The sequence below is a fragment of the Brassica napus genome, chromosome A10 (genome assembly GCF_020379485.1).
Source record: "Brassica napus cultivar Da-Ae chromosome A10, Da-Ae, whole genome shotgun sequence".
In the NCBI taxonomy this organism is placed as follows: Eukaryota; Viridiplantae; Streptophyta; class Magnoliopsida; order Brassicales; family Brassicaceae; genus Brassica; species Brassica napus.
Window position 1 is genome coordinate 16,238,856 of NC_063443.1, and position 13,036 is coordinate 16,251,891.

Below are 13,036 nucleotides of genomic sequence, written 5' to 3' on the forward strand. Positions count from 1 at the left end.
TCTTAAAAGTAATAATTAACTGCCTTTAGCAACTGGAATAACTTATGTTAACGATAAACATGATCCTCATCCTTTTAAGGCATTTTTTGACAAAGAATGTAAGGCATTTTTCAATAAAATGATTAAAAAATGAGGTTGGACTGTTGTGGACAATTTGTTTTTGTATACATTCATATTTGCATTAAATTGTATAGGAAACATAAAGCTGAAATATTTTTTAACAATTCAAATATATTAGAAATTTAAACCTTCAATTGTATAAGTTTTCTGCAAATGATGAAAAACCGTAGTACGAAGAATAAAACTATAAAAGTGGCAAATTTACTACCGTTTAAACCATTAGAACAGTAGCATATTACAGAAAACAAACACCAATCCAAGTAAAGTTTTTCTTTTCTCAACTGAATCCCAAACAAACAATACGACAAAACACAAAAAAAAAAGTATCGAAAGAAATAAAAAAGCAACAAAAACAAAACTTGCATGGTTATTGGAAAAAAGGATAGGTGAGGTGGGCCGCGCGTGGGCCTTATTATGTTACTAAAATAAACCTCAAAAAACAAAGTTAAAACGCTACAACACCTTTTTTCCCGTCTCCTTCTTATCTTTAAAAGTAAAAAAAGAAAGAAAAAAAACTCTCTCCACTGACATTAGAAAAGACTGTTCATCGTCGTCTCCCCCAAGAAGAACAAATGAAAATGAAGAAGAAAGGTAAAGTTTACCCCTCTCCTCCTCCTTCTACTCAACCACCACCACCAACACCATCGTCTTCCTCTTCATCTCACTACCTCAACGAAGACCACTCTCTCTCCGTCCTGAGGCTTCTCCCAGCGACGATTCTGGTGCTAGTCACGGTTCTCTCAGCTGAAGACAGAGAAGTCCTCGCTTACTTGATCACAAGAGGAACCGCCACCATCTCCGCCGACTCCAACAAGAAGAAGGCCGCGACGAAGAAGAAGAAGAACAAATCTAGCAGAAACCACAAGCCTCCTGTCTTCGACTGCGAGTGTTTCGACTGCTACACTAGCTACTGGCTCCGATGGGACTCCTCTCCGAACCGCGAGCTCATCCACGACATCATCGAGGCGTTCGAGAATCACCATCTCGCTACCGGCGGCGAAGATTCGGCGGCTTCGAGGAACAAATCCAAGAGAGGTAAGAAGAAAGAGAAACCGGGTCGTCGGGTCGTGGAGCCTGAGCCGGTTATTGAAGCTGCTGTTTTGGAGAGCCACGTGTCGTCTCCTGATAACTCGCCGGGGAGATTGAGTGGAGCTGAGGTTGCGGAGCGAGTGGAGGAGGAGGAGGTTGTTAGAGAAGAAGAAGAAGAAGCGACGGTGGTTTTGCCGGCGGCGGCTGCGAGTGTGCACAAGGGATTAGCGAGGAAGGTACTACCGGACGTGTTGGGTCTGTTCAATTCCAGTTTTTGGAGGCTTTGGAATCCGAACGCGTAAAAAAAGCATCATCGATCAAAAAGTTTTATGCTTTTTTTTTGTTTTTCTCTGTTGCTGTTTTCTGATAAATAATCAAATCTTCATGCTTTTGTTCTATCAATCACTACTTGGCTATGTGTAATTGGTTTGATAAAAATGCAGTCTTTAGCTCTCTCTTTTTGTTCATGAAGTTCTCAAGAATATTTCAAAAAAATAGCTTCGAAGTCTTGTGATTATAGTCAAAATTTGAAAATACATTAAATGTTTGGGCAAATGTGGTCAATTTCAAGCAAGGTCTTTAGTTTTTTTCTTTGGGTTGGTGGTGAGACTCTAGTCTCTCTAGTCACTGTATTTGCTTAGGAACAAAGTTTGTGGATTAGGTAGACTGTTTCTGAGGGTGGGCCAACAAATATCTGAAGACATCCTCATATTGTGAGAATGTGTCTCATTCTTTTACATGAAAAATATTTAGGTAGCATTGTCGATGTTTATGTTCTTACTTACCCTTATCCTTATTATAATAAGTTGGCTTAGGTTTGCAGTCTTTAATGCCTGACATCATCAATGCGTGTAAATAACCCTAGAAGTACTTCATTTAGTGCTGTGATCTACTCAGGAACAAAGATTCATAAACTAAATATGTTTACTTCAATCTAGTTAGGTACCATGGTTTGGTTTACTTTTCTGTAATATTACTATTTTGAGAAATGCAACCAATGTGCTGGAAAGGTATTAGCAAAGCTATCTAATGCGCTTGCTCATTTGGGTCTTTCACCAACCAATAAACATCAGTCAAGAGAAAAAGCGAAAGTTTAAAAAGTAAGCGTCGTAGTAGCATCCTTGATTGTCTTTGTAGCTTACTATTAATGGAGTTCGAGTGTAGATCAATGGTTGTTATAAATCGTCTTATAACAACTCATTAGATCACATCATATTATAAACTCTAACATGTCTTCATAAACTAAGAAGATTAGATCAGAGGTATGTTTCCGCTACTCTGTTGCAATAAAAAATATTTTGATTTCGTTGAAGTAGGAAACAAATACTTGAACAAACATACATTCTGCTCCAGCGAAGTCCATGTAGCCTAGCTCCCACACCATACCATACTATTTTACCAATTTTAATATGTTATTTGTCAGTTGTCACAAACCTTGACATCTTTCTTTCTAACACCACTTCCCTTCTCCTCTCTTATTGATTATCACCCACTGGCCACTGCTTTAGAATACAACCGACTAGCCAAGCCCTTGTTCCTTTAGGCCTAATCTTTATTCTTCTACTTCTTAAACCCAACAGCATCTGCTAGCCCACATAACAGGCCTATTCTGTTGTTTTTAATATTAAAAAATATATGATATTGTACTACTTTCCAAAAATACATGGAGGCTGCTAGGGGATAATCTTTATACGAAAATGGAACTGTAAAAGGAACACGTGCGTCTTCAAAGAATTTTCTTGTTACTTCTATAATATTCAAACATCGACCACTCTTAATAGTTAATAATTATCCCTCTTTTTCTTTTTCCTATGCACTTTGAATGGTCAAGCAAGCATGGACTAGCAACAGCAAACGGTGAGCTACTTTAGTTTTTTCTTATGTGAGATGAATTCATAATTAGCTGGTAAAATGGTCTCAAAGTTCAACCTCGGATAAGGATTATCAACCACGTCTGCGCCAAAGTAAAAATGCTCTTCTCCTACCAAAAAAATAATTCAAGTCTGAATACCGACGTCGAAAAAACAAACCATGGATTATTATTGACTTTCTTCATCTTGACAACTAAACCAAGAAACGTAATAACACACGTCACAAGTTATATTATATCCATTGTCCATTGGTTTCCTATATTCAAAAATCCGAAAAAGACCAGTTTATCAATTATTATTGGCAAGGTTTATATATGAATTCAAACATAGGAGACTAATCAATTCATTGATCACAGTATATTGTTATTATATATACGGATAATAAGTAACATGACTTATTTACTTTCGAGATATAGAAAAACTTAAACCCATATGACGTTTAACAAAAGAAAAAAACTTGAAATATCACGTCATTAGAGATAAAATCGACGAGTCTCGTTCGTTAGTAATGATCTTGCACAACACATTAGTGACAATTCCATGTTCGTACGTGCATGCATCGTTTTTAATATCTACTTTACAAAATATTGAAAAGCATTTGATTGATTCTTACGTCGGATACTACTAACAAGCCTTTCCTACCTTATGCAATAACTAGTGAGATATATTTTTATTAAAGGCACTCTCAAATACCATAAATGTTCTTGTATTTAGGTTATGCATGCATATATACTCTTGAGCTATATTCAGTTAACTACAATCCTTGGAAATAATAGTCTTCTTATTTCTTGATTTAATTGTCTTTAGATGTATAAGAATATCTTTGGATTAATGGGTTAATGATTAATAAATTTATGTAAATGCTTAGTTCTTACGTGTCGTCTACGACACTGCCCCTTATAGTTCTGCTTTTACTATTATCATCGGGCCGCCTCTTCGTCTTTGACTTCGCAGTCTGCTCCAACACGAGGAATAAATGTCTATAAAATATAGACTAAAGTATAATATTTTCCTTCACAAAATATCTCGCAACCTATAATTACAAACAAACAAACAAATCAAAAGAATCTTCTTCTTAAAAAAAAAGTCAGGTCGATCGCTCTTTGTATTTTTATAAGATTCCAGAGTTAATTGGGAACATGGAAGGATATGATGATGGATCGTTGTATGCTCCGTTTCTGTCGTTGAAACCACATCAAAGCCTTTCTAAGTCAGAGTTAGAACAAGGCAGAGAAGAAGCCTCAAAAGTTAGAGAAGGTTCCTCCAGAAGCAAGGAGTTGAAAAAGAAGAAGGGAAAGAAACAAAAGTTTGCGTTTCAGACAAGGAGCCAAGTTGATATTCTTGATGATGGCTATCGTTGGAGAAAATATGGCCAAAAAGCTGTCAAGAACAACAAGTTCCCTAGGTTCGTATTCATTCCGCCCTTAATTTACTAGCTTTGTTATTCCTCTCTTTTTCTTATATTATTATTAGATATAGAAAGAGACAAGAGTTACACTGTAGTGCTGTATGTTAAGTTAGATGGGACCTTGTCTCTAATACTGTACAGCATATGCTTAGGCCAATCTCGAACCAAGATCGAGTCTAGATTGATTGTAACAAGTTTGCACATATGATTTGCTTAGTTCTAGAGCTAGATTAATGATCTATTTTTTCTTTTATATTTCCTGTGAAAATCAATGATTAAGATGTATTTTGGTGAAAATCATATAACTAAAATGTGCATTTGGAAACAAGTTTGATGACCACTTGCTCTTGTAAATAACTCGGTGATCAATATATGTACATATCATTCACATCGAGTCTAGATTGATGCTAACTAATCTGCATATAGATTAAATCGTTATGTTCTAGTCCATCTAAAAACCATGCCAATGTAAGTGTTGGTGAAAATGATCTTAAAAGTGGAAATGAGAACAATATTTTTTTCTTTTTAATAATGGCTTAAATATAAATGTGCAGGAGTTACTATAGGTGCACACATGGAGGATGCAATGTAAAGAAGCAAGTGCAAAGATTAACATCGGACCAAGAAGTTGTAGTCACGACCTACGAAGGAGTCCACTCGCATCCCATCGAAAAATCTACAGAAAATTTCGAACATATTCTCACCCAAATGCAAATCTACTCTTCTTTTTAATACATTTTATAACTTTGGAGCGTATCCTTCTGAGAAGCCCATGTTGTGAATTATAAAAATAAAAAGTATAACATTACAATTTTATGTATGTTGGAAAAAAAACAATGGTCAATTTGGAGATTGTATCCCAATAATTTTAACAAACTTATTGACTTATAAATAATACTTAGTCCCTAGACATTTCATAGTCTCTAAATACCTTGTAAGCAAGATATGAAAATTTGAGTTTGTTGGAGAGTGAAAATGTGATAAACCCTAGTCAGACATGCAATTTAGCTAGCCTTACCCCAATTCCCTTCTTCTCTGGATACATGTTTTTGTTTGTAACATCATATCCGGTCAGACCGGACCGGATCAGGTACAACCACTAGAATTCTAATGCATCGATTTGGAATTGGAGTCAAAATTGGACAGAAAGCTCCTCAGCTAAACATCGAGTTGCTAACACAAACAAGAGAAGTACGTAGCTGGAGAAAAAAAAACAGAAGCTTGATTTTAACTGTCATGGATTTATTATTACCATGACACCAACACACAGTCTTGAATTACCACAAAACATTCAAAAAACAAGATACTGTAGTAAATCTGTTGAGTGTTTCCTTCTTGTTTGGATCTTTTAGACACGAGCTGATTCTGCTTCCATATACCTACAAATCCTCTCCATAACCTCTCGCCCTTTCGCGCTATTCTGCATGAACTTCTCAGCGCACTTCTGCTCAACTTTCTCAGCCATTGAGGCCAGAGCCGACAAGGGTTTGATCCGAATGCTTGTCTCCTGGCTACAAACCGTCCATGCCGATGGATTCTCTGGATGAGGATCATACCTTATCCTCTCCTCCACTTCAATGAACTTCTGGAGACTAGTGTTCTTTGTTATGAGCTGAATTAGAATTCGTTACGAAATAGTTAGACGTTTACCATGTCAAATGCTATGATAAGCTAACCTAAAACACTCCTCTATGGTTGTAAACTACTAATAAATGCTTCATCCCAATCAAGCTTTCCTCCTCATCTACAAAAAATTACAAAACTTTGTGGAAGAAGCTGATGATGTACCTGCATAGAACGTGATTTGCCATCCACAACAGTTGATTCAACGCAGTGGCAGATGTCCTGACCCACGATCCGGTGAAGGAACCAAGGTCCAGGAGCGTGGATGGTGAGGGCACGAGTGGTGTGGAGTTTCCCAGTGTCAGTGTCAAGCTTGCGGTTCAAGGTGTCGACTTCGAGGATATGAGAAAGGATGCGTTTGTTCTCAGGGTCTGCAAACTTCCTCCACGAAGCGGCACTGACCCGCTCCCACGGGTGCTTGTAGACATGCTCTTGTCTATATGCTTTCACCATCAAGAATCTACAAAAAAAAAAAAAAATAGTACATAAGTTAAAAGTATGAATACGCAGAGGAACGTGACATGATTAACCAAAAACCAAATCAAACGGAAGATCATGAATGTTTTTGCATACAAGTTTCAAACAAGAGATGTAACGTAAACAAGATGATCTAGCTGATATAAACAGAACGAAGATCCGAATCTGAATACAACGAATCGTGGGCGAGAGATTCTTTTATATTAAAAGAAATAAAAAGGTTTTCACTTTATTATAGTAGCTTCCACCTAGATCAAACCAAACACAGTTTGGTTCATGAAAGATTGATTTTTTAGCTTAAATAAGCTTTCAGCGAGCAAAGATGAATGAATTGGAGAATTTTTAAAACATTGATTTCGCAGATACGACGATCGAATCACAGACTTCAGCTATGATCTTCAACATCGGCGAAAGAACTCTAAATATCAAAGCGCAGTTTTGAAAGTAACAAGCAATAGTGGCAGTTTCCGGGAACAAAAATTTCAAGGAAACAGATGAAGGAAGAAACGTACTTACAGTTTTTGACTCAGATGCTAATCGATTGGTGATAGTGAGATTGTAAAATTGGGAAAAGAAAGAGGTAGGCAATTCAAGATCTTGGAATATTTCCCAAAAATGGAGAACGTGACGAGAGGAAAGGAAACAAAGCAATGGCAGTGATCGAGAGAGACTTGCGGCTTGTGTGTTTACAAACCACAATGGTTTTCTCTCGTCAGCTGTAATGGGTCTTTAAAAAAGCCTGTCCAAAAACTCCGATGATGGACTTTGACTTTTGATAGTGTTGACTGTTGAGCAAAAGAAAGATTATGCAAAGCATGGATGTCTAATGTGTGTTAGTGTTTTGTTTTCGGAACAAATTATTTCACAAGACTAGAATACCTTTCTTTAGTAACAAAAAAGATTCTCAAAAACGATGCTTTCAAGACATTCAGAAGCTTACAATACTTTTGCTAGAACTGAATCAGTTGACACTACACTTGTTTAGTTGGTCTAATTTTCTGGGCCATTTGTGGAAGTAACTTGTACTTAACAATTACAGAAAAATCTAACTTCCAGGGCCTCTTGATATTACTGAGTTGAGCAAATCGGCAGTAACAAGGATACAATCTGGTTATCTAACCAAAATAAAAGTAATCTAGTTATAAATGTTTTATACAACGGTTGAGCTAGCTTGGACTGGCCGTGTGAGAATATCTGTGATGTATGTCCGGATTTCAGGTATAATTTTCTTGATAAACATGGGAAACCTGCGTTACAGAAGAATAAAATTAAACATTATTTGAGTTATAAAAGGGGACCAAAGCTAGAACTTCCAAAACAAAATTATAATGAATTTGATGGCATACCATGTTTCAGAGCTGAGCTTAGTGTAATGCTCAAGAACGAAGAGAGTACATGCTCGTCTTAAGGCTGAAGCGTTGAATGTATCAGCTAAGTCATACATTAACGGTATGTTATCCACACAGATGTCCTGCACCAACATTTGGTAAACTCCATTTAGTAGTCGCTCTAACTTGCAAAAGAATAAGACCTTAGGGTTTTGCTTATATATATACCTGTGCGATTGTGTACTCACAAAGGCGCTTGAGGCCTTCGATAAGATACTGATCAGCTGCAACAAGCAGCTCTTGAGCCAAATGTTTGGTGATGTCAATTCTTCCTGTGTATATGAATCTGCACATTTTGTGTTTCATGCTAAGATTCTTTATCTCAAGTTTGGTAATATTCAAATGTTTGATTTTATAGAACTTTACCTCATCATAAGCTCAAACACTTCCCATGTTATATTTGGAATCTCCACGTTTTGGGCGTTCCGTTCCTAAAACCAATTCTCAAGTTAGTTGAGTGATTTCTATATATATGATGCAAATCATTTATTCAGAGGCTTACCTTGTAAAGGCCGTCAAACATTGCACGGAATATATCAGAGGAAGCTACCAAGCAAATCTTGTGAGCATAGAATTGTTTACCTGATAATACGCCATGGAAACATTCAATTAGAAAGTGTTATCCGCAGGTAGAATTAACAGAAACATAGAATGGGATTAAATGTTGTACCATCGACTAGGAATGTGACATCGGACAAAGTAGGGTTGTTCACGAACTCCGCACCCAAAAAAACCTTCAGTAATACAATCAATCACAAGTCAAGACCACAAATCACAAGTAGTTTTTAAACTTGAAAAAAAAAATGAAGTTTTCTTACCCGTTGGGTGGGTGAGGAAGGAGCTGAGTCCTCTGGCGCAAAGGAAGTAGCTTTTCTAGCTAATTCAAATAAAGCCCTTGAACTATATTTCTGCTGTTTCATGCCTGACAAGTATAGAAGCTCCAACAGAAACTCTACTCCTACATTAGTAATACGTATATTGATCAGAAACAGTAAAACCCAACAGAAATATATAAATTCTGAAAAATGAGATTCTCACCGTTGTTATCAATGAAAATTAATTTTCCATCTTTAGGGTCACAAAGATGTGCAAGAGCCAAAGCAATTCGCATTTGTATAGGCTTCTCAGTGGTTCTCATCAGATATAATAATTGGTTCAGTACCTGAAAGAAGGGTTTGACATCAGGGGTCTAAAACCAAAGCCATACTTAAATAAGAACCAGTAGGTCTAACAGAAATAGATACTCACAGGTCCATGAACCTTGTTCTCTAGCCTCTTCAGTGTCCTCACAACACAATCCCTAGTCGGCTGCAGACAGAAGAATATAAATCAGAATTTGGAAATGTTATAGATTGGTTTTGCAACATAAGCAGTCAAAAGCATACTTGAACAGTGAAGTTGTCATCTTGAAGCCTTTGAATACCTCCAGCCTTAATGAAGTCTGCTAGATTTTCCTGTTTACAAAAATCTTGTTTAGGTACTCAATGGTATGTATAGTTACTAAAAGACATAGCTGTTTCAAAATTATTCACTGTGAACTTAGTTTACCTCGTTATCTGCAAGGCCATACAAAGCAAATGCAGCGTTGTGTTGCACAGATCCAGTATTCACATCAAGAAGATTTAGTAGTGAGATGATGCCTCCTCTTTGTCCAATGCCAGCTTGATTGTGTGTGTCCTGCAACATTGCATTGAGAATATACCGGCGTATTAAGATATGTACCAAGCAAATTTAGGATTACTATTTTTATCACATAAAAGGTATGATTTAACAATCATTGATAACGAACCAGATTCCAGAAGCAACGAAAACATTCACATGCTAATTCAAAAAGATAAGTACCTGAGCCAAACGACCAAGAGCAAAAGCTGACATTTCCATGACCTGCTCATCTGATGACTCAAGCATCTTAATCAATGGTGTAATGGCACCTCTCTGGGCAATGTGCACCTGCATTATCATTTTGCCAGCTATGTTTAATAAGTTCTCTCCTGAGTTTGATTGAGCATATGTTAAGATTATTACTACAGCATGCATATGTTAAGATTATTACTACAGCATGCGATGAAAGAGACTAGCTCATACCTTGCAATCTGAATCAGGCGAAGCAAATTGACCTATTAGTAATGCTGCTTCTCTCTGTGTCTCTAAACAAGTGGAGCTGTAGCAGATAGCAAAAAGTTACTAAACATATTACAAAAATTTCAGAAGCAAATGTCTAAGTAGAAAAACAATAAAAAGCATACCTAAGTAAACTGATCACTGGTTGTAAGGCACCAGCACGGATAACGTCTTTCTTGATGTCAGGAGATGAGTGGACAAGATTTCCAATTGCCCCAATCTGAAAAAAAAATCCATAGTCTATATTAGTAGAAACAAAGCGAACCAACTGCAGCCATCTAAAGCAAGGTAAGAACCTACCGCTTCGCCATGCATAGAAGGATCTTCTGACTGAAGCATCAATACAAGCGTGGGCAAAGCATTCAACTCCACAATCTACACAATTTTGCTTTTAATGTAAGAATCAAGCCTCTCATATCAAACAAAAGAAAGCATCATCACATCAAAACATACTTGGTTCTTGTTATCATCATTTCTAAATGAAACTGTTCGCAAGGCCCCTGCAGCAGCCCTCTGGACTTTGACATCCGGAAAATTTAAAAGCTCAACAAGTGGTGGAATGCCACCTTCAACCCTGAAAAAAAAAAGTTTTACAAAAGGTGTAAGCATAGGCATGACCAAAACCTATAATGATCATCAAACAACAAACAATACCTTATATTTGTTTTAATCCTTGGATTGTCATGAGCAATATTAGTGATGATATCAGCAGCTCTCCTAATAACAGCGTTAGCTTCCATGCACCCAAGACAAACCCCTCGTCTCTTCAACAACTTCACAGTGGGAACTATGGCCCCAGCATCCACAATGAGCTGCTGGTAACCAGGCTATGTAACAAATAAAACTAACATTAATAAACAGAAACTGAGATTCACAACTTCTCATCCACAGTTGAAAGATTGAGTTACCTGAATAGCAGCAATAAGTCCAAGGGAAACAGCACAGTCTTTCTCCAGCTTATGATCACAAGACTTGGGAACGTTTGGATTAATCGCCAAAGACCACGGTGATTCTAGATATCTAACCAAAGCAGGGATGACTCCATTCTCCACCATCATCTCCACGTTTTCATCTATACAAACAGATACAGAATATAAAACTGATCCCAAAGAATCACAAATCGATTGACAAGTGGAATTCAAAATCTGTATCGATTCAATCAGATCTAACACGAGATTGAGCAATCCAAAGCCGTTCGGAAACTAAGGACTAGACATTTCAACATAATCGCGGAGACTAGTGTACCGATTTTAGCGAGAGAGGAGATAGCAGCAGCAGCTTCTTTGACAGCTTCGCGATCTGAGAAGCTGGAGTTCAAAACCTCGACGTGGCGGCGGATCGCGACGACGAGATCTGCTTCTTCGTCTACGACCTCCGTAATCTGCATGACTATCGACGACGACGCGTCTGTCTCCCGGGACAGCTTTCGCCTCAAGTTTCTTCCGGCGAGGCGTGTTGTTCGCTGGCGCTTCTGTTGACTCTCCATCGCTGTGGGGGGGAGAAGAATGGGTAGAAGATTGGACGGTGGATTTGAGCTGTGGAGTTTGAAGGATTTTCATTTTGGAGATCCGTTTGGGTTTATTAGCACCGAGAAGTTGGAGGAGGCGGTCTTTTGTGAAAAAAAAGTGATTGGAGCCAAAAATACTCCCGCGAGAGGGAAATGAGTTTTTTTGGACTTTGGCCATTTTTATTGAGTAATTTAGATTCAAAAATATTATTTAGTAGATTTTTCTTCTATGGATTTATAGTTTATTTTTATACTTTATTCATTTTTTTATTTTATACATTGACTCCGTTTAATTATTCTAAAATATATGTTTTAATTATATATTAATCTTTGAACGTAATTTTCAAAAAAGAAAATTTAATAATTTCTCTAATTTTGATGACTGAGTGAATTTACTTTATGTGGCCTTGATTTGATTTGATAAAATATGAAATCAAATAGTAAATATCTTTTAATTTTAATTGATTCTTTAACTTTTATATGCTATATTATTATTTTTTTACTAAATTGTTTTTATGGAAAATTTAAGTTAAAAATTAGTTAGTTTAGATGTATTATTAATTATATATATATATATATATTTATGAGATATTGAATATTGTGCTGATATAAGTGGTCCAGATTGTAAAATTAAGAGAGGTGTAAGAAAATCTAATTTTTATAGAATAATTGTATTAATGTGTTAAGTTTTTATAAATAATTTGATGGAGTGGGAACAAAAAAAAAAATCAATTATGTATATAGATAAATTGTATATTAACTATTTTAAATTTAGTTTGACTCGGTTTTTTAAGGTAAAATACTTTATTCATGTGAACTATAAAAGTGTAATCATCTTTACAAGGAGACTAAAAGCTTGTTTAGTAATGATCTCTCGACAGTTTTTCAACCAATAAATTAATGAAAAAAAATAAGAGAGAAAGTGTAAATAAAAATAGAAAAGCTTCTTTGCAAAACAAACGCATCTATATTTTTGAAAGACTGATTTTCACATATTTTCATATACGACAGTTATCTTAAACGCTGGTTTGACTGGTAATATTCATCCCTCTCTGCGACGACATATTTCTTTGAAAATTACAGGTTGAAGTTGAAGGAATCAACAATTATCAGGTATAACTATATCCGTTTTCTAACATTTTTTCATGATATTTGTTTTTGTTTTAATTTTTTTTTTACTATCATTTTCACAAGCAAACAAGTGCGTACATATCAGACAGAGTTTAACAGTCATAAACACAAAAATCTAAGTTCCAACAAACAAACACAATACTAAGACTCTCATCATTATCACCCATGCCGAAGAAGCTCCGCGAGCAACTCCTCGTCTCCTTCAAAGCTGAGGACACAACTCGAAACCAACGAGTAACCGACAATCCCTCCAACTTCCAATCTTGTTGACAATTTAAGAATCGAAAGTTTCCGAAATGTCGCCTTAGCTACATGGCCACCCATGATGAGACTGATTTTTCCTTTAGCTACAAAGCAAATC

The 13,036-nt window shown here is 36.4% G+C and overlaps 4 protein-coding genes across 5 annotated transcripts; 2 read left to right on the forward strand and 2 right to left on the reverse strand.

Annotated features, from left to right (window-relative positions):
• The first annotated feature begins 304 nt into the window (after positions 1-304).
• Positions 305-1,604, forward strand: LOC106372389. The gene has a single exon (XM_013812593.3). It carries the CDS (start codon positions 693-695, stop codon positions 1,449-1,451), a length of 759 nt encoding a protein of 252 aa, XP_013668047.1. The 5' UTR covers positions 305-692; the 3' UTR covers positions 1,452-1,604.
• Positions 1,605-4,030: 2,426 nt separating this feature from the next.
• On the forward strand, positions 4,031-5,304 carry LOC106370642 (probable WRKY transcription factor 75). Its single transcript, XM_013810639.3, has 2 exons — positions 4,031-4,425; positions 4,983-5,304. The coding sequence occupies exons 1-2, from the start codon at positions 4,160-4,162 to the stop codon at positions 5,158-5,160; spliced, it is 444 nt and encodes a 147-aa protein (XP_013666093.1). The 5' UTR covers positions 4,031-4,159; the 3' UTR covers positions 5,161-5,304.
• A 324-nt stretch (positions 5,305-5,628) lies between these two features.
• LOC106372388 (protein slowmo homolog) lies at positions 5,629-7,264 on the reverse strand. Of its 2 annotated transcripts, none has more exons than XM_013812590.3 (3): positions 7,045-7,264; positions 6,217-6,511; positions 5,629-6,040 (listed from the first exon to the last, which is right to left on the reverse strand). In XM_013812590.3, the coding sequence occupies exons 2-3, from the start codon at positions 6,502-6,504 to the stop codon at positions 5,777-5,779; spliced, it is 552 nt and encodes a 183-aa protein (XP_013668044.1). In that variant the 5' UTR covers positions 6,505-6,511; positions 7,045-7,264; the 3' UTR covers positions 5,629-5,776. The 2 variants fall into 2 exon arrangements, with proteins under 2 accessions (XP_013668044.1, XP_013668045.1); XM_013812591.3 differs by having other exon boundaries at positions 7,041-7,243.
• Positions 7,265-7,561: 297 nt separating this feature from the next.
• Positions 7,562-11,683, reverse strand: LOC106372387 (ARMADILLO BTB ARABIDOPSIS PROTEIN 1). The gene is made up of 19 exons (XM_013812589.3): positions 11,283-11,683; positions 10,946-11,109; positions 10,692-10,864; positions 10,491-10,611; positions 10,338-10,412; positions 10,163-10,257; positions 10,002-10,077; positions 9,759-9,866; positions 9,465-9,593; positions 9,302-9,370; positions 9,165-9,224; positions 8,955-9,078; positions 8,735-8,874; positions 8,587-8,650; positions 8,419-8,498; positions 8,283-8,347; positions 8,085-8,202; positions 7,875-7,999; positions 7,562-7,775 (listed from the first exon to the last, which is right to left on the reverse strand). Exons 1-19 carry the CDS (start codon positions 11,521-11,523, stop codon positions 7,679-7,681), a joined length of 2,124 nt encoding a protein of 707 aa, XP_013668043.1. The 5' UTR covers positions 11,524-11,683; the 3' UTR covers positions 7,562-7,678.
• Positions 11,684-13,036: the final 1,353 nt, after the last annotated feature.